Below are 21,708 nucleotides of genomic sequence, written 5' to 3'. Positions count from 1 at the left end.
TGACAAAAGTACTGTAGCATATCTGTAATAACTAAATCAACGAATTAAGAAGGTTGGAGTAGATTTGTGTACAAGTATAATTTCTGGATCAGTCAGTTGTTAGAGGTTTTCTTGAAAATCTGTACGGAAAACTTTATAAATGTGTGTCTCTTTCGATAGTAAATTTAACTTATCTCAATTCTAATTAAATCAGCCGAGCATTTTTTTTAGTTTGTTATGCCTACGGAATAACAAACAGTAAGACGTAATGGCTAATTTTAATACGGCATAACCATGCAAAAAAAACTGTAACAAAAAAAGGAGCTAATTTTAATTAGACTGACTCATCTCAATTTATAACTAGTGACGGAGAATAACTTTAAATAATTATGACTTCTTACGCTTTACTAGAGAGGCCGGCATGGTATTGCCAGTATCGTGATATCATGCAGTTCATAGAGAAAATGTGCTTTTTAAATACTTTGTAAATGCGATTGCTGTGCATAACAAAATGCATACACGTCTCATTTCCAGTTGAATGCCAATTGGTTTTGCAACATAAATAAAGACAACCATTTTCTTTGCAAAAAATAATAAATTGTATATATTGTTGGCTCCTTTGTGTTCGAAATTTGATTTACAAGTCTGGAATATTTCGCACACATCTCGGCTTAAGTATTAACAAAAAATATCTTTCTTTTTTTTTTTTGAGATAAGCAGAATTTAAAACTTGGGGGACAAGATCACAGAACCTTACAACTTTAAGAGAAAAAGAAATTGTAACTTTATGGAAAAATCATACTATAAGGTTACGATATATTTACATAAAACGACAGATTCCCTTTTAGTCAAAAGACATATCCATCATCTTCACAACGTCAAGGTTTTGTGATTACGGAACTCCACACAAACGTTTGCGTGGAGTTCCGTAATCACAAAACCTTGACGTTGTGAAGATGAATATCCATATGCATGTGTATTTTTTTTTTAACTTTTAAATGGCTCAAAATGGCCTCAAAACTTGCATACAAAACCAGTGACCAAATTTAACAAAAAGAAAGAACATTGAGACATTTTGCATGATTTATATTTTGCATGACTTATATTTAATAAATCAACATAATAGGTTGCAGATCATAAATTAAAAAAGATACATTAGTAGAGTAAAGTTATAACAACTCCTTCCTTGACACTGTACAAAAATTTCATTGTGTCAATATCAACACATACAATGTATATTTCATGTATATTACAAGTACAACACTGTAGTGTAATGTGCAAGGTTATAAAATTATCTGGTAAAATATCATTACATTAAATTGCCATAATTTTTTATTCATACATGCACATACCAAAGTTGATTCTTATAATGAACTTTACATTGAAAAACAAATATGCATGAAATAAAGCAGTAAATCAACATTTGAGGGACCTTGTTTCAGTGTACTGTAATTATCAGTACAGCTGTACTTGTATGTAAAGCATCAGTTTTGGACAGCTAGGTCAGATTATCACAGATAATTATAGCAAAATCAGAACATAATTATATACTAGAATCCACTGTCAAAAACGTCATTCAAAATAAGTGCACCATTTTATAGCTGGGCTGCATTTTACAAAAGAACTTCACAACTTACGACCAATTTTATATATGTTAATTATTCATCACCCACAAAAATTGTCAAAAAAATAACAGTTACTTATTCATGTTGCTACTGATATAGTTTGGAATACATGTACACAGATTTTGCACTTTGAGGATCTTTCAATCAGACCAAGAAGATCGGTCTACTTTGTCGTAAGCTGGTTGGTAAATGCAGCCCTGGGATGCAAGCTAGTACATTGTATATGCACAATTATCTTATGTATATTTTCACAACTCCTATTTGAGACATTTTCAATTCACACCAAGGTTTTATATTTTATCAAACCAGGAGTGGATAATCCTTTAACATCACTATCAATCAGTTGCTATAACGATCCAATCCTAATAATGTAGACCCCCAATCAAAACATCCACTCGATCAACATTGATTTCTATAGTATAGTCTAATCTTACTTCTTTTGTCTTACAAATATACAGACACATATATTATGCCATATTATGTAAAATTTATTACAAGACAAAGATATGACATTGAAAGCATGCCATACCTATTGAAGATTGAAAAAGCATTAATAATAATATAAAGGTGAACATAAATCTGACTATATGATTTTAACAAAATGAAAATGATAACTAATTAAAATAAAGGGTACATTGATGATTGGGAAAGGGGGAGTGGTAATCCTGGACCAGCCAAGAGGTCAAAATAAAAACATCTATAAAAAGTTATACAAAAATAGAAGATCATTACACATGTATATACACCAGACATCTAATAATTTCTAGAAATCCTAATAAAAATCATATAATAAAATGATATAGACAGACTTCTATTTACATTTGCTTCCATATAAATTTTCAGATTGCAGCTTAAAAATCCAATGATTTTAAGCACATGTTAAAACATATTTGACATGGATAAGGCACTTGACAAAAATCAGATGTTGCTTTGTTTTAAAATTGTTCCTCAAACTTACGAGCTCAGTATGCACTCTTTATATCACCAGTGCTTTTAAAGAGCTGATATTACCATCATAAGATAATTACTTTTACAAGCTAGAACTAAATGACTAGATCTTGTCACAATTTTCTTATTCTAACATTTTCAATTTCTTCTCCACATTATTAACAAAACTTTAAAGGATGTAACCATTGTAATACAGGAATAATACTAACAACTGGATTTCATTCACTTTTTTAAACTGTACACTTATAGTGTCTTTCACAAAGTTCCCTATGTCTAATATCATAAAACAAGGAGTTGTATAAATAGTAAGAAAATCATACAAAAAACAAAATAAATAAAATCAATGTTTGAGATTGCAAATGAGCATGGATTTATAGACAAACTTTTGAGTATCTCTAAGAAATTAATCAAATGATGATATGAAAATCAAGAAAATAAATGTAGATACACATTCATATAAATTTTGTTTAGTTTTCAATTCAGTTTTTACACACACTTTGATATGAAAATTTGGACACTGTGAGGATGATCAATTTCAGCTTCAACAATGTTAAAACTCCCTGATTTATTTTTTGATTATATTTAAGAGGAATTACAATAAAATTGTTCATAGTAACAATGATATATTATTACAAAAAAAATTTGATGATTTAATTTGCTTAAGATCGATTGTCATTAATAAATCCTGACATATACTCCAATTACAAACAGAAAACTCATACATTCTCGTATATTTTATAATCTCAATTAACCAACAATAACAAGAGAGACATCCCCTGGACCCCTCACACTTAAGTACATCTGTACTTCCTGTTACTAAATAAGTCAAGGTTGCATATCAAATACATTTGCATTATTGAAGTTTTTGCAGATAAGTTTTAGTTTTAACAGCAGCCGCAGCATTTCTTTTTCTCACCGGGCTTGAGATTTTTCTTTCCCAGAATGCTCATCAGACCTTTACTCATGAAGTAGGGTTTCTCTGCTGATCCGTCATTCATCTCAAGATCCTCCACTGTAAATAAACAGGGATAAAAACATGAACAATAGGCTATCAGAGGCTTTCATAGTTGGAAGTGTATGCAAGGTTTTTAAAAGCATTTACTGCATCTGAACCTCAATTTACTACCCTACACAAAAAAATCAGATTTAACAACTTATTACACAACTAAATTTGAGTCTCCCTAATCTTTGTACATACTGAAGGAGTAAGTATGTTTGTATACACAAGGAGTTTATATGCAAATATGACCAAGACATTGCCGAAAGACCTTCCTTACTTATTTTTCTTGTTTTATTTGTCTGATCCACTCATATTTTTCTTTCATTAGGACTTCTAAGACAGACCATCTTGTATCAGTCTTTACAATGAGGTACAGTCAATTTTTACCTAAATTTAGTAACAGAAATGGGGTACATCCAATCATCTATGAGGTACATTCAATCATCTACCTCAATTTACTTACAGAAACAGAGGAAAAGAGTGTCCACAGCCATTGCATAGACGCTGAAGAAACAGGTGCAGATAAGGAAGGTTCCAATGATGACCAGCTGGAAAGTAAATCAGTCAATATTCAAGTATCAAATAGATCAATTGTAAGATGACAACATGATTGATGATGATGATGATGATGATGATGATGATGATGATTGTAAAGGGAAATGTAAAATGATAAGTAATGATGATAAGACAATTTGATAAACAATAAAATGGGATAACAAAATTGTCAAGGAATGGAAGACAGAATACTTACAATAACAGGGGTGATGTAGTAGTTTAGATTGGTGGGCACATAGTTCGAAAAATAGGTGACCTTTCCTTGGAACCAAAAGTATGCAGCAACACCTGAAGAAAATGTCAGAAAATAGTAAGGACACGTAGAATTTTGCCATTGATCTTGATCTTTGTTATCTTAAAATGCTTTCCCTCCAACTAACTGAAATTATTTTTAAGTTGGAATATTACTCAATATAGAAACACACTGTTGATACATTTCGGTGAAAGGTCACATTGCTGCATGAACTTACCAACAGATGCTGTGACCAAAAGTTTACTGAGAAACAGGACATAGTCTGTGATTTTGTCCAGTACCACCACTCTGAAATGAAGAAACCCATCAATAAAGTAATGAACGTATAACAATCATACTGGTGTCAATGTATATCTAAATTCAGCACAAGTATATATAGATTACCTGACAATATTCCGTAATATAAGGAAGAAAGCGTCTTTGGCTGATGTACAAAAATTTTTACCATACACTGCAATCTAAATTAGAAAAGAAACAAATTTGTGTCAATATTTTTGTTTGATGGTGCCATATCAATGCAAACATATATGTGAGCTAGTAATCATTCAATAGTGTATATTCTTCCCTGTTACAATACTTACCAGAATGTATGCATTTCTGTTCAAAAATTTCATGAACTTCTCTAAACACCAGAAACAACATTTCAGGCATCTGGAAAAAATAGAAAAATTACAGTCAGAAGATGCATACACTGGTACATTTAAGCCAGTACAAAAGAGGACCAAAGGAGAATAACTCCTGCAAACACTTATATCAGAGTAAATCCAAGAATGTCATATACTTGAGGAAGAACTTGGCTAATCTGTTTTCGGAGCCTTTCAGCTTATGGTCCAGATATTCCAGAGCAACTCTTATCATCTGGATTATGGCTATGATCAAAGATCCAAACGCCAATGATCCAAAGTGGTATCTGAAAAAATTTAAAATAAAGTTCATCAAATTAAGAGGTCACTTTTTGATTCCTTGATTTATTTGGTATTGGACAGCAATGGACTTGCTTCTTCACAAGCAGCTAAACAATGTAAAAGGTATCACAAAATATCATAAGTATGACCCTGACCTAAATGTTCTGTACAGTGAAGCTGAGAGAGGGAATGCTGGGATGTCTTTTGGCTTTTCAAATGCCCAGTAATATGAGGCAAATGCCCCTGCCAACACCATCTGTCCCATGGCAACCACAAAATTCATGGTCCAGAAAAACATAAACAGCATGAAGACCTGCATCACTACAATATACCTATAAGGAAGAGAGCACATTGTAGTTTTCAAGCACAAGAAATAAATGTTTAGATTCTGGAACAATTTAATTTCTCATCACATGATTTTGGTGTGCATAAATGCATCTACCACTAAAATAATTTCCAAGTAATACAGATATGAAGGCTTTGTATTAAGGTGAGAAATTTGTTCTTACTCTGTTCCTCCGTATTTCACGAAATCACAGTACGAGCCCTGGGTTGAATCCTGAAACAAATTACAAAGACAATGTACTCATTACAGAGAGAGAGAGAGAGAGAGAGAGAGAGAGAGAGAGAGAGAGGTAGGAAAGAGAGATAGACAGACAGACAGACACTTACATCCGGGGTACAAGGGATCCTGGAGAGATAGTAGTTGATACCATCATCAGTTGTGTTGGTACCATTTGTGTAATACTTCTGGTCACCAATAGATGCTATATATCTTTGGTGGAGTTAAGAGAAACTTTCGATTGTTTATTAAAGCTAAACATTAATGTTCGGACGAGAATTTACCTGACAAACTGATGGCATAGCAGGTAAAAACACAAATCAAATGTGGATATAGCTTAAGCTATACTGTACATTGAAACTAATTATAAGGATACACTGAGCTAAAGCCAAAGTATCCCACAATGGCAAGCTGAATGAAAAACGGGATGATGGGCCAGAATAAGGTGAAAATCATGTTCCCGATGGCTCTATAAAATAAACAAACAATTATTTGAATGTCATAAAATAGGAAAGAAAACTCTTTATTTCTTATTGAACAACTTGTCATGATTTTAAATGATTTTATGATTCTAATTGTCTTTCTTTGTCTGTATTTTCCAACATTAAATATTTACAAATGTACTTGGAGACAACGAAAGGAGCAATCATAGTGCAACTTGTTTTATCTTAGTGAAGAGTACTGTTGATTTCTTTTTTACACAAGTCCCTAATTCAAGGATTCCGCTGTTTCATTTCAAATTGCGAAAATAAATTAGCAAGCACTGAACTTTGTTTAAATTTTATGTAGTTCACAACTGTGAAAAAATAAAAGCAAGAATTTTAAAATCTGTAAGCAGTGCTTCTCGCGAGTTTACTTTGATAATAATTCCTTGCAGATAATTAGGAATCAAAAGGATACAGAAACACATGACAATGCATAACTGTTTAACCAAACTGAACAACTAACCTGCTGGATTCCTTGATCAACTCGATGGCGATACAGATTCTGTCCAGAAGGAAAATCAACAGTAGGACAAATATGGCTAAAAATGTTGCAGTTCCGCAGCCTGTTATAATCAGAAAAGAAGGAAAAATTTATTTATTTCCATAGAACTGTTTTTAAGGCATCTTGAATTTTCAGAACAAATAAATGTTATTTCTTTATGTACCAAAGGCAAGCCAGGTTTCTTTGAGTTTAAGGTAGTAGCTGAAGTTCAATGCAAATGCTTCAGAGTAGCCCCATGTTCCTGTGACGTTTGTCGACTTCAGATCATAGTACTGTACATAGCTGTAGTAGCAGGCTAAAAACACAGAAACACATCGTCATCAATATTCAACCAAGAGTAAAACACTTCCAACAAACAAGCAATTGTTTACAGAGTGACAAGCTAATAGAGTTTCATAAATTAATTATTCTACTGACATAAGAAAACATTTCTTCAACAATGTACATGTACTTCCTCTTAATTTTTTTAAAGATAAGTAGAAATTTTTTTATACATAATATTAAGGATAAACTTAATTTTAAAAAGTCTGACATTCAAAACACCAATACTAAACTACTGGTAACAGCCAACAAACATTTATTGCTTGAATGTGATTTTTGAAAAATAGCTCACCATAAGAAATAACGCCCAAAACAGCAAAGATACTGAACCAAACAATAATTCCTGTCAGCCATCTCATCAGCACAATCCAGATGAAGCAGACGACCATAGCTATACCCAGAAACCTACAGGGAGAAACAATCAGTAATGTTAAATGCCAATGTTTATTTGTTTTTAGCATTTTTTCATGACCCCTTCATTAATGTACATTAAAATTGTGCAGTCTTTGAATGGTCAAATTCACTATACATTATCAATTTGAAGGCTTGTTTATAAAGATATAGTAACAAAAACATGTATTGAGGTGTTAATCTAGAAAACAACAACAATTTATGTATTTTTGAGCACTTTGCTGCATAGCTAAATGATTTCACAATATGTAAAAAGGATGTCATGGATAAATCTTTACACTGTATTAAATTTGACCACTAGCTATAGACAAGTCTGTAAGGTTCTAAGCAGTTCATATGAATGGACTTTCATGAGGCACATGCAGTACATACAATATGGCATTGGCATACCCATACCTTTTTTATCTTAAAATATAAATGCAGGTTTAACACAACATTTCAGTCTCAAATACTTACGCTAGAATTAGCCACCAAGAAGCAATGACATCCTTATATATCATCTCTATGACTTGAGTGACGGACATAAATTTAGCCAACCAACTGGAGGGAAAAAATATAGGTTGCAATGAAGTAAAAAAAAAAGCAAGCAAATGGAGGTACTTCAACAATATAAGCAAAGCAATGTATGAATTTTACAGCTTGAATTGGGTGCACAGTTATTTGGAATCTGCTAAACACATGGAGGGTATGCATCCTTATATACTTACTAGCTAGCCTCATTCATGGCTGTTCCCGTAATCCCCTCCCCGGCAGAGTTGGTCAGGTTGTAGTCCGTGCCGGATGCTGTGACATACAGATTCTGAGCCATGTCAGTGATCTCAAGGAAAAACGAGGGTATACATCGACCAACCACTGCAAAGTAGGTCAAATAGAATCATGGAAAGGGTTGAATCAATTAACTGTGAATTTCTAAAGTAAAAGATGACAGTAAATATTGAATTAATTGTGATTTATGATGATTTGAGTTTGATTAAAATCATAATCCATAACAATTGCTAAAGTAGGAGAAATTCTTTGTATAATATGTTTGACCACTTTTTGTGTCTATGTATTAATTCATATTTAAAACGTGTGTAGCTTTTCAGATGCAAAAAATCAACAGTAATGCATAATAATTCAGTGTAACTTCATCAGAGCCTAACACTTTTGGATACTAGTCAATTTACCTGGTGTTGATTTCACATAGTAAGTAGCACAAGCATCTGTGTCAACCAAGTTCTGAATAGAGCCCTGAAAATCAAAATTTTAAAGTAAAAATCTAATAAAATAAATAAATCACAAAAAAACCAGATTTCCTTCATTTATGCAAAATTTGCAACACACACAAAAAAAGAGATTCAGTACTGATAAACTAACAGTACATTTTAATTGATCATACAGTGATTAATATGTACTATGTATGCATACAAAAAGCCAAAAATCATCATTCTCTTGGTTTCAAATTCCATCTAAAAAGAGTTTTCTAAATTATGGCATGATACATGTACATAAACTCACAACAGAGGTGTCTGTTCCTGGTTTACAAATCATGTCTGTAGCCCTGTCAGCTGTATTCTTAGTTGTAAGTGTTTCCAGGGCTTCTTGATATCGATAATGCCAGTACGTTGTTGGACAGCTATCCACACAAATCTGTAATACAATATGTTACATTAGAAATATCATATTTATATATCCATGTATATCCTTTCTATAAAGTGTCATATTTTATATTTACATAATATACATTCTCATTTTTAGCATTTATAGATAGAGATATATTGAATAATATTTGATGAAGATTGAATATGGCTTTCAGTTACTGGACATAATCAAAAGGAATCAACAAGTAAGATTTTGATGCAAATATTACGACTTCAGTGACCCGTACCTGTGGGGTGGGGCAACCTGTGATGATGACCGCTGTACCTGTTTTAGCACACTGTAACATGTCAAAATATACCAAATATGGCTTCCCCCTAAAAACAAGATAATAAAATAGTTTTAAAGTACATACTATAAAACTTAATTTTTGGGGACACACAAAGGTCATCTTAATTAAGATATGAATTTTTATGATTTTTAAGTGCATTAGGCATGTGCAAAATATGACTTTAAAATGGTAACCCAATACAATTTTGTATGCAAGTGTGAACAAAAAATTCATGCTTCTTACACACTGCTACAATTATGTAAAAATGTGCATGCATTTGAAAAAAAACTTTTTAAGTTTTAATATTAACTCTTTAACACTTAGTGAACAAATCAACAGAATTTAGCTTATTCAAGTTTGCTTCTTAAGATATCATTTAAAATGCTTAAGCATTGTCAAAATTTGGGGGGGGGGGAGTTTGGATACCATTTTTATTGTGTATACAGTATATTTTGTACAATCACTTGTTCTTGTGTGGGAAATAAGTCATTTCCAAACAGATATTAATATATTCTTCAAAAATTCTTTAAAATGCCAAATTGCTCTGAGTGGATACACTCATTATTGTCAAACCACGCAATTTTAAGCAACCAATTTACATCCAATAAGAGAATGAGACATGATGACATATCCTGGAGATATCAATCAATTTACTTACGTATAACCAGTATCATATCCACAAATGTTTCCACTGGAGTCTGTGGGATAAAGAAGTTTGTAAGGGTTTCCTCGGGCGTACCCTACAACAATCACATAGAAACCTCTCATCTGACATTCATACATTTTATGGGGTTTATAGTTGGTGTTTAAAAACCTTGCATTTGCATATTTTCTAAGATAAATACAATATATTTAAGTAAAATATAGGAGTCTGACATATCTAAATCATTTGCAAAGTCTACAGTCTGTAATTTTCACGACATGTCATTGAAATAAGCATGTAGTCCTGTCACGTTGCTCAAAGTTTGATTAACACTTGGAGGCGTATTTCCTCCTTAAACTAAACTTTCAAATTAACAAGTCGTCAAGAACTGACCAATGAATTGTGCTCCTTTACTTACCTATGATAGAGCAGGCAGCCATTCCCAGGAGGAAGACGAGGAATAACAAGCAACAGATAACATCTGTGCAGGATCTGATTAAAGAGAAAATAACAAAATACCGGTAATTAAATTAAAAAACGTCTCAAAATAATTTATGGTAAGTTCCTGTCATGAGATTTTAAGAGTTACTCCCCTTTTGAAAGAGCAGTGTTGGGCATTTAAATATAAGGCTGATAACTTCACATCTAAAATATTCAATCTTACCTCCTTTGATGTCATTTCAAATCTTATTATGACAAATAATACCTAATCAAATCAAAGTGGGCTTGTTGGCCACATTTATTCTCCATAATAATCTCTCGAGTGGTCATAATAACAAATATAACAGAGAAGCTTAATTTAAAGCAATGACAGAAATTTGATAGTTACCATACTTCAACCGTTGACCAGAGTAAATAAGGAACACAATAACTAAGAAACCATACTGTCTAAGAAAATAGTTACTGGGAAACCACTCATCTTCTGTGGAATCATTAAAATTTGTGGGAGTCAATTTTTGTAGATTCCTCAAATTTTACAGGTTCCTGGGGACGTAATTTCATGTATTCTCTTAAACTAACAAAAGCAATTATGACTTCATAACTATAATTATTAATTCGTGAATGAATTTAAGGTACCCACGCTTTCCACAAAAATTGAGCCACCATGAATTCTAATGATTCCACAGTGTTCACTCTCCAATGTGGTACTCTATTTAGTATCAATGGGTTACGGTATGGACCAACCAGCTAAGGTTCATAAAAACATAGAAGATATTCAGAATGCATAAACTGAAATTATTATTCACTGCGCTAATGACTAGTAATCAAATCCATGAAACAAGTCGGCCACTTTATAGGCTTGAATGAAAACACCAAGATATCCAATACGAATTGTGTTTTCCAGTTCCCAACATCAATATTATTAAATTCCAAGGAGTACGTGGTAATCAGCAGTCTGCTCTTAATTCTTTTGTAAATTGAATTCAATAAAGACTTTTAAAATAATTTACAAAAAGGTATCCAAAGTTGTTTTACAGAGTTAAAACAATTAATTTAGCAGAATTCATGATATGGACAAATATCTACTTTACCCAATGTCTTTTTGAGAGGTATTATATAACAACAAATGAATCCAGCCATTTTCATATCAGAAATTTCCTCTAAATCATTAGCTGCTTGATTATGAAAACTTCATTCCAGTGGATGAAAAATTCTAAAATGTTTTTATATTTGATGTGTATTCTAAATGTATTCATGACCTTTTGATTCCATGTATTTGAATTCTGGTGGACAGATACATCTGCATCTATCATGGTATTACTTCAGAGAGATGGTGCCATTGAAAAACTACTTGTGCCTCCCGATCTAAAGCAGTGTTTTAATTTTCTGTAATCTTTTATAGTACAAGTATGGAATACAGAGAGAGAGAGAGCAAGAGAGAGAGAGAGAGGATACTTATTTCACATCTACTAATATATCTAAGTTCAATATTTAGTTATTTTACTATCATCAAGTAGTACCACCCCTGGTAGCTAGCTTCACAGTTTATTTTTCAACAAAACACAACTTGACACCCCAGCTGTGACAGCTTTGAGTAAAATTTTGATTACAGAAAATTAGTTTATCTTATTGATCACCAACTAAGCAGGCTATATATATGTATGTCTGGTGTATTGTCATATATACACTCTAAGAAGTGTTCACCCATTTTAATATATTACCTATATGAAATAAGCAAATTTATTTGTCTTGTTGCCGGGGTTACTAATTTCTGCTTAACTTTTAAACACTTTAAAAAAACGATGCTTTGACCTTGACCTCTGGTGGCCACCAGAGACCTTATATATGAATACTTGTATCACAAACATTTTGATGTTTCGTCATGGATAATATATTAGTACTGTAGCTGTTGTATTATTTTATCTGTGCTATTGATGAAAAGATATATATCAGTTACAAAATGTTGAAAATTTCATATTTTATTTCGTATGTTACAAATTATCAGAGTGAACACTTAGAAGTTTTGTTGATCAGTGTATGTCTAACAGAAGCCGTTATGAGTCTCAAACAAATATTAAATATCTCTTCTGAATGTGATATGTCACTTTTTTCAAATTGTAAAGGAAATTCAATGCTAGATAGAACTTGAATTAATATTCCAGTGCAAGAATGAGCGAAGGTCATTTTGTCTCCTTTGTCACCCACACAATTACCAGTTGGTTTCAGACGAATCTCCATTTTTTTTTCAAATCCTCCAAATTATCTGCTCCTGCTTTATTAATTTTCCTTTTGGCAACTGAAATCTGCTCTCCATTCGAAATTAGAAGAAAATATGTGGCTACAGATATATACATATTTAGCTATAGGGACATTACCAATTCTGCTGAACTCTAAGAGTCAAATTTTATATTCTAAAACACTCTTTGATAAAATAATATAGTCTCTCTTTAACTAAATTACTTCTTTGATTTAAAAAAACTATTGTTTCATTTCATAGGTTTTGAATTTTAGGTGCTTCATAGAATTAATTTTGAAGACAGATTAAGTTTCCTTTTCTATTCAATGGCCTCAATATCAATGCCTAATTTAAATCCTGCAATTTGAACCTCTACTGACATTCAGATTTGGACCTGTAAAAAATTCTTTCAGCCATAAATCCTTTTAAAGTACACGACCATGGCATGTGGCCATTTACTTATAATTAAAAACACAAGTCAACGTTCATTTCGCAACATTCTAAATTTTACCATATGATAGAGAATACCTCCATTCCAGTTCATGTACTAGGCCAATGCTATGTTGGAAATTAAAAGTAATTAAAATTTTTGTTGAGAGAAAATTTTACCACATTTTTGTGGAGGAGTGGTTTAATCTATCTTTAAGAATATAAAACATGAATATCATGCAGTCATCATTTATTGTTTGTCACAGTGGTATATGAAACAGAGGTCAATAAAAAATCTGATCATTTTTAAAGAAAATATATTTCTGCAACAATGATCACGATTATAAGGTCATGAAATCAGATATGAATACATGTATAATTCCTTTTATTCTCCATTTATGTATTTTGTTTAATTTCCTTAATATATGATTGTGCTGGGAGGACCAGAGTATGTGTATAGTTACATGATTTTTGTTTTCCCTCCTACATGTACTGATAATATGGACCCCTGCTCCAAAATGGATAAAAGCTGACCTTTTCACCTGCATTTATTTCCACTAACTGCTTCAGCAGTTTTCATCAATATCGAGGACTTGAACTAGCTCCTGGATGTACAGAATCTAACTACATTGTACTTAACATCTATCTCACGGTAACGAGATGGAATGAAGCTACCATGTATCAACATTTAAAAAGTCGGAGAGCTAAAACAGGTCAAGATGATATGCAGTACAAATATCGCAAATGATACGGAGATATATTGGTTGAATGAATCAAAATATGAAGATATTAGAAAATTTGTCAATATTTAGTATCAACTTGTATTATTCAACAATATTATCCTTAAACATATTTATAAGGATACTGCACCTTAAAAGCACAAACAACAATAGTGTATACAGTGTAGGGTGATAAGGATTAAGGAAACAAGCACTGAACTCTCAAACTCTCATATTTCTTGATTGTGTATAAATAAGTCTCCTTTATGTCGTTTACCTTAAATTATCATATATACGGTATACACTGTATTTACAATTTTTGAATAAACAGAGTTAGCTTGACTATGCAACAGTCATGCACATGCTCAAGTTCCCTAGGTATTGTCATTGTGTACTCAGTATACAGAGATTTTATGACATGTACACTGTATTTATGACACACCTTTCTCATTTTAAAGTACCGGGTACACAAGTCAAAGCCATAAAATTCCTCCTTACAAATATCCAGGTATAATGTTTATCCTCCTAAATCACCAAAATCAATATTTTCCAACATCAGAAATTATATCATATGAAAGGCTCACATTCTCTAAAAGTTTTAGGGCATATATTTTTTACCCCACCCTCCCAAAAAAAATGAACAACAAACCCAGTTGTTTAGCAACCACACAACCATAATCAGTAAGAAAATATCATACATCCTACAAATCCATGTTAAATTAATTAAAACAATAATCAGCACCTTTTACCCCAACAGCTGTCTGCAGGCTACATGTACAGTAACCACTATATAAATAGTGCCTGTTTGGGAGGGTAACTGTTGAAACTGACACCCCGAGAAAACCATTGTTAACCGATGCGAAGCAGAGGTTGACAATGATTTTCGAGGAGTGTCAATTTCAACAGTTACCCTCCCAAACAGGCACTATTTATTTTATTACTGTGGTTTCATTAATATTCAAGGGTATCAATTTTCATGGATAAAGTGAAAATCACAGTTTCAAGGATATGTAAATTCGTGGCCAATGACCCGTTCAGTACAGAATGTTAATAGAAATTGCGTTTGAATGAACATTTAATTTCATGGATCAACTTAACAACGAAATCCACGAAAATTGGTATTCAATTAATTATTGATGAAACCACAGTATACTGAATGTCTTATTTTTGAAGAAAATTTTACTGCTTTTATATAGAAATGAAGTGAATTCTACGGCAAACCGTACGCGCATAATTTACGCGCATGTAACAAATCGTTGTGTTACCCGTTGCCAAGTGTGTTGCTAACGCTGAGGGTAATAGAACGGATTACCAACTGTGTCTAAATCAATCAGATTTCAGTATTTAACATGAAAGTATAACAAAATGAAATGTACTGGGGTGGGGTATATAACCTTGCTGTGACCTCTGCCCAGTGACTTATACATTTTCTGACCTACCTGTTTTTAATAGGACCATTGAAGGTTGGATCATATTTTCGAACTTCCCCTGAAAAAAACAAAAGATCAATTATTCAATCCTCACTCTCAAATGAATTTAACAATTTTAAAAAGAGAAAATGAAAGAAAATGAAATTTTTATGGATGCAGTATAAACATTTACTACAAAAGATTGTCTAATCAGCTTATTAGCTTCTAAATCCCAAAAAGGTAACGTTATACAATAATCTTCAAGTCTTCAAATGAAAAACAAATATCTTCAATATGCTTTATAAAAAAGCCTATTTAAGGTTAAATATATCTACCATCACACTAGGATTCAATAATTAAATTATACTAGCTAGCATGCATTGGAATATCACTCCAACATATACCGATACATGTAAAGTACTATATATAATGTATATGTATATTCTTGGCAATTTCTTTATGTATATATATAATGAAACACTGTTTACTCTTTGTTTTTAAAACGACCTGCAGGACTATATCACATTACAAGGAGGCCACCAGCTGCACTTGTATGTAGATATGTTCATCTCTGCCAGTGGCCTCCATGTCTGGATAAACAAAGAAGGGAGAAACTCGGATTGATCATCCCTCATCCTTTGTTTGCTTAACAATAGTTATATCTATCCATGTACACTTAAACCCAATACTGCAGCATTAGTAAAGAAGAGTATATTTAATAATTTGAGTGATAATGCTGTACAGAAGAGATGTAGGATGTCTATGATGATAAATGTATGATTTAAATGGGCAATTTTTAATTTAAAGGGAAAGATTTTTACACTGAACAATGCATAACACTTGAGATTCAATATTTTTTACATCATCAAATGCAAACACTGTCTGCATAATTATATTGAACGCCACCATGCATTCCAGGTTATGTCAATATATTTCAATTTACACAGCTTACACACACTTAAAACAGAGTAAAGTTACTGGTTATTACAGAAAACTTTACAACAGAAAACAGTATTATTCTGAGATACCCATGTTTTCTGACGTCTTTTTGCCGTCATTGCATGTACAAATTTTGGCATCAGATTTTCCAGTCTCCTGTTCATCATCAGGTGTGTCTCTCCCCATCTCCTCAAGCTTAACCTCTTCTCCTTTTATGAAATTTTCATTTCTTTAGATATTTAGGACATAAGATTGGCTAGACTACTAGTATATGTGACAGCTGTTATTGTTTTCAGTGGTTTGATAAATCACAGTTTAATAAATGAAAACTCACAAGATTAACCTCACTTTGATATATCACAAGAACCTCTGATTGGTTAATTCTTACTTCCTAGATTTCAAAGGGCAAATATTTGAGGATCGATATAAACATATGCAGCTCAGCTGCATGAAGATCGAAAATTGCAGCTCCAAACCCTAACAGATTACATATATATTCCAATTAATAAGAATCACAGACAGAATCACACTCGATATATATCATTCAAATCCACGTCACAGTGAAGTTTTTCTTGTTTTTAGCTGATCAACCACATAAATATGGAGGATTTGATTGTTAATGATTGCATTAATATGTATATATACTCTTCATGTTAAGATTCCATCAAATGTTTACTTATGTTTATACATATTATCAAAATCTGGTCTTCAAAGACCAGGTATATATAATGCCGGGGTTTTGACTTGCATTTTTATTTATAGCTGAAATATACTGGTACCAAAGATATGAACACTCTTGTCCCCTACTGTTTTAAAACTTATAAATATACTTGATTGGTTATATAATACCCTGGTAGTCTATCCCACATGCAATTATCTCAAGAGGATACAATAAATCAGTATGACACATCACTACTTAACATTAATACAGATGATAAGCTTGAAACAACTGTGAAACAAGTGCTTGTACTTATATAATTCCCAATATGAGACCAAATCTTGGGGCAAAACCTTCAATTAGACAGACAAAGCAAGTTTACAAAACAAGAATAAACAAAACAAAAAGTCCATTGCCTTCTGAATTGAAGCACTGATAACACCATAGGTGGTACCAATAAAGACATCATTGCAAGAAAAGAAAGACTTAACTGCAAACCAAATCAACAGAAAATGATATTCATGTATGTAGCATTTATTGGAACATGAATAAAACTTTTAAATTGAGTTTCTAAGTGAATAAATAGTTCAGACGTGACATTTGAAGTCTTCTACATGGATTAAATCCATTATTGTGTTAATAATAAGACACAGTACACAGACATTCTCAAAACACTGAACCAGGTTCAAGGATAAGAAAGTTTCAGGTCAAGTCATTAGACAGAACATACCATCAAGAATGGCTGAAGAAATAGAATACAGTAAAATACACTTATAGCGAACACGCTTACAATGAACTGATGCTTATAGTGAAGTGATTTCCATTCCCCGTGGCTTTTAAACATATAGAGAAGCTGGCAGAATAAAAAGAATAAGTTTGGGAAAGAAATATCAACCCCGCTCAGCATTTTGTTTATAAGCGTGTTTTACTATATGCATAATCAACAACAAGTGATGCCTTTAAACTACAGGTACATGTACAGTCAATCTAAATAAGGAAGTAAATTCCACCAGTCTGCATCAGCATGGTCAGACCTTCAACATTGTTGTTGCATGTTACTACATGTATACATCTGTTGGTTTGTGTGAGAAATACATGTAGACTCCAATAGACATACGCTGAAGGAGAGCCAGCTCAGTGTGTGCATGTTATGATATACATGTTATTTAGTTGATGCCATGTGGGTTATCTAATTGCCTTATAAGAGAAAAAGAGGACATTTTAAACAAAAGAAACATGGAGTTCCCATATAGAGAAATGACATATAATGACTGGAATTCATGCTGGAATTAATGACCACAATTAAAGAGCAAGGGGAGGGGGAGGGCTAGTTTAGTCCTAGTATAATTATGGCACATTGTACTTTAATTATTACAAGGATGCATATAACTTGAAACTACATGTATATCTATGTATGTACATGTTAATACTTGCACATCCACCTTTTTCAAAATTACCAGTGTATCCTATCATTCTGAATCAATGTATTTATTATTACCCGAATCATATCTGTCTGTTTCAATCAGTTTATCTCATTTCAAAATATGGGATAGTTTGTGTCTAGACCTTAAAGCTGAACACCGCTCGTAAATAGGCACTGTCCGCCATATTTCTCTTTAATCACTGCTGTCCCTACAACCCTTACTGTAAATTCCTTATATTACGCGAGTACTTAATTCCGCGATCCCGCTGGTTTGTATCAAATTGCGAGAATATAAAATCGCGAACATGGAACTCTTCCCCTTATTTCTTATATTTTTCAACTCTCAGAAAATAATGGCGAGATTTTGAAATCCGCGAAGGATGCTTCTCGCGGTTTTGCGCGGATATTAATTCCTCGCGTTTAATAAGGAATTTACAGTATATAAGGGACAGACCTCTAAACAGTTCAAAGTACTTCGCTGTAGAGGTTTCACCTGTATGGACGTACATTTTGCCTCGCCGTGTTACCCGGTCGCGATGAAATTATCAAATTTACGCACTTTTTGAAGCCAGGAGAATACTAACATCAAATAAATTGGTCAATGCATTATTTACGAACAGCAAATGAACATAAGATAAGAAAAAAATGCATAAAATCTAAAGACCACGAAAGGAATACTACATGTTGGCCACGAGGTTCAGGTGTGCAATCGGGTGTAACGAAATCGAAGGGTTTATATACCGGGTATCTGTGTGACGGTACCTATTTACGAGCGGTGTTCAGCTTTAATTTTGAAAAGCTGAACTCGAAATGCTGACAATCTAAGGTAGGATGGGAGTGGTAGAGAGAAATAGTTATACGCAACTGAAAGGTATCAAACAACTGAAAAGGGATTGATCAGCTATCAACAAACACTGTCTGTTGAGTTAGGATGACTGAATGGATGTGGCTTTTGCATAGTATTGAGCTTAATCGTTGTTTGCACAGTGAGCAGATGAGATACACTGTGTTCCTGGTTGTCATTGCTATTCTGATATAATGCACAAGTTGACAAAAGATTTACCCGGTTTTTGTCGGTTTCTGTTCAGTCGTCATTCGACCGGAACACAGGCGACATATTACATTGATATTTTAGTAAAAATATCATTGATTTACAGGTGAACTTATCAACGTCCATTCCAATCAACCATAAATGCTTCCTTACTCTCAACGAGTCTTGAGAAGCGCTTACCTTTATTCTCTGAGAGAGATTTTGTAATTTAAAATCCATTGTGCCAAAGTGAAAAAGTTTTAATCTTTTAGATCGATTTGAAACAACCGACCATAAATTCTTCATACCTTTATATTCGGCCTTCTTCTCCTCTGAAGCTTTTTCTTCCGTCTTTTCGTCTGATACTTTCGACATAATTCCCCAAAATATGAATTTGTAGAGTTTCTTCCTCTTGTTTACCACCCAGGTATAAAGGTGGGATCCTTAATCCTCTTTTAACTGAAAACGTCGATATTGTACCTACTGGCCTAAACGGCCTAAACGGGTCACGTGAGTTCCGCATTCACTGGCAACGATATCAACAAAGACTGGACTTGTCACGAATTGGGTAGATCCATGATAATTTCACCTGCGGGGTTTTTAAATGTATTTTTACACAGACAAAAGATCTAATTATTAATAGCTTAAGTCTGTGGATGTGCTATCCAGCATATACATACAATTAACATTATACTGCTTCAAAGTACGTACAGGCATTATGTGTGCGGAAATACAAATTGCATACAGGATATGTAAGTAGCAGTGATGTACATATAAAATCCGTGAGATTTATTTATTATCTACGCATCTTTACTGACAATTGTCTGAGCGTCACCTCTGTGTTTATTTATTTAATATCTATTGTAACAATTGAATGAATTTACATGAATCAATTGAATAAAATTAAAAGTGAAAGATTCCTTGTATTAATTTAGTCTAAACACACGAACGTTTAGAGCCATGATGTTAAATAAGACATTTTCCATTACTTTGTTTAATGTTATATCAATGATATCATCTATGAAAATGAAATATAGTTTTTGTTGTAAAATTAAAAACACCTATAGTCATAAACCCGTTTATTCACAGTAAGTCTCGAACCTTTTGGCTAAGGTTACAAAAATCCTCGAAAGGAAAATCTCCCTTTCGCGAAATTAACGCATTTATTCACGGAATTAACGCGTTTTTTATTCGCGAAAGTTTTGCATTTTTTTGCAAAAGTATTTATTCGCGAATATTTCGCGTTATATTGCAAAATATTCGCATTATATCGCGAAAGTGAGGAATTTATCGCGAAAGTTACGCTTTTTATTTTTGCGAGAGTCTTGTTTTATCGCGAAAGTCGGGTGATTTTTAGCAAAAGTTTCGCGTTTATTCGAGATAAATTAATGTTTTTACCTTATAAAAGTTAGCTTGATGGGCTTTATGCATGAAAGTCTGCATAAAGGCTAAAAGTTATTTAATATGTCCGCAGATTAGCCTACAATAATATTGTAGAATGCATCGTATAAATGTCGTATATTGACCTCCTATACTTCTGTCACTGTTTATACAATATACACATCCTATAAACGTTCTGGAGTTGCATAAATGCATCTATCGACGCCAGCAAGCACTGACATTCAACTACTGGACTCGTATTCTATTTTACAGGTATAGTAGTCATTTGTGTAATATAGTAAAAAGTCGCTCACTTTTGGCAAATGCATCGATTACTTATTTACTTTAAAAATTATTAATATAATTTTTTTGATGACGACAGAAAAATAATACGATGCAGGAAGCACGAAGCCCGCAAGTAAAGAGTTACATTGTAGATTACTTGGAAACGGGTTGTAGAGGAAATTTTCATGATTCAAGGCACTTCTACAATGTAGGCCTAAAGCTAAGGTTAAACATATATTCTTAGTTATATAAACTTATTTTATGCATTTCTATGGTTTTAATAAGATTAATGTTTCTTTAAAAAAATAAAATGAGTTTGGAAAAGTAAACTATATAAAAATGCTTCTATAATTTGTAAATTTCTATCGATTATAAGTATAGCGCACTTTCTGTATAGAAGTAATACGCAATATCGCTTATAAATTTAGTTCAATATAGAAAGGATTTTTTCGTAAACATTACGTCTGGCTATTTAAAATCACTATCAAAAGTGAGAAGCGGAGCGGATCAGAAATCCTTGACTTGGGAATATATGATAGAGCAAAATTATTAACCCGCTGACATACATTGTGCGTTCCTCAGCACGGTTCGATAACTCTAGAATTTGGGGAATATTTGTTAAAAATAATCACACATTGAAAATACTGGTGTGTAATTGTCT

The 21,708-nt window shown here is 32.7% G+C and overlaps 1 protein-coding gene across 1 annotated transcript; it reads right to left on the bottom strand.

Moving 5' to 3' along the window:
- Window positions 1–1,048: 1,048 nt before the first annotated feature.
- On the bottom strand, window positions 1,049–19,981 carry LOC128157407 (choline transporter-like protein 2). The gene is made up of 23 exons (XM_052819928.1): window positions 19,691–19,981; window positions 15,363–15,411; window positions 10,517–10,590; window positions 10,114–10,195; window positions 9,414–9,501; window positions 9,044–9,175; window positions 8,713–8,776; window positions 8,254–8,398; window positions 8,003–8,086; window positions 7,428–7,540; window positions 6,978–7,109; window positions 6,776–6,875; window positions 6,204–6,296; window positions 5,938–6,040; window positions 5,775–5,824; window positions 5,421–5,597; window positions 5,142–5,270; window positions 4,942–5,011; window positions 4,745–4,818; window positions 4,578–4,648; window positions 4,304–4,395; window positions 4,016–4,100; window positions 1,049–3,564 (listed from the first exon to the last, which is right to left on the bottom strand). Exons 1-23 carry the CDS (start codon window positions 19,755–19,757, stop codon window positions 3,437–3,439), a joined length of 2,202 nt encoding a protein of 733 aa, XP_052675888.1. The 5' UTR covers window positions 19,758–19,981; the 3' UTR covers window positions 1,049–3,436.
- Between the last annotated feature and the right edge of the window lie 1,727 nt (window positions 19,982–21,708).

This window comes from Crassostrea angulata, chromosome 7, assembly GCF_025612915.1.
Source record: "Crassostrea angulata isolate pt1a10 chromosome 7, ASM2561291v2, whole genome shotgun sequence".
Taxonomy (NCBI): Eukaryota; Metazoa; Mollusca; class Bivalvia; order Ostreida; family Ostreidae; genus Magallana; species Magallana angulata.
Note: the sequence above shows the minus strand (reverse complement) of the source record. Positions and strands in the feature narration are given on the sequence as shown.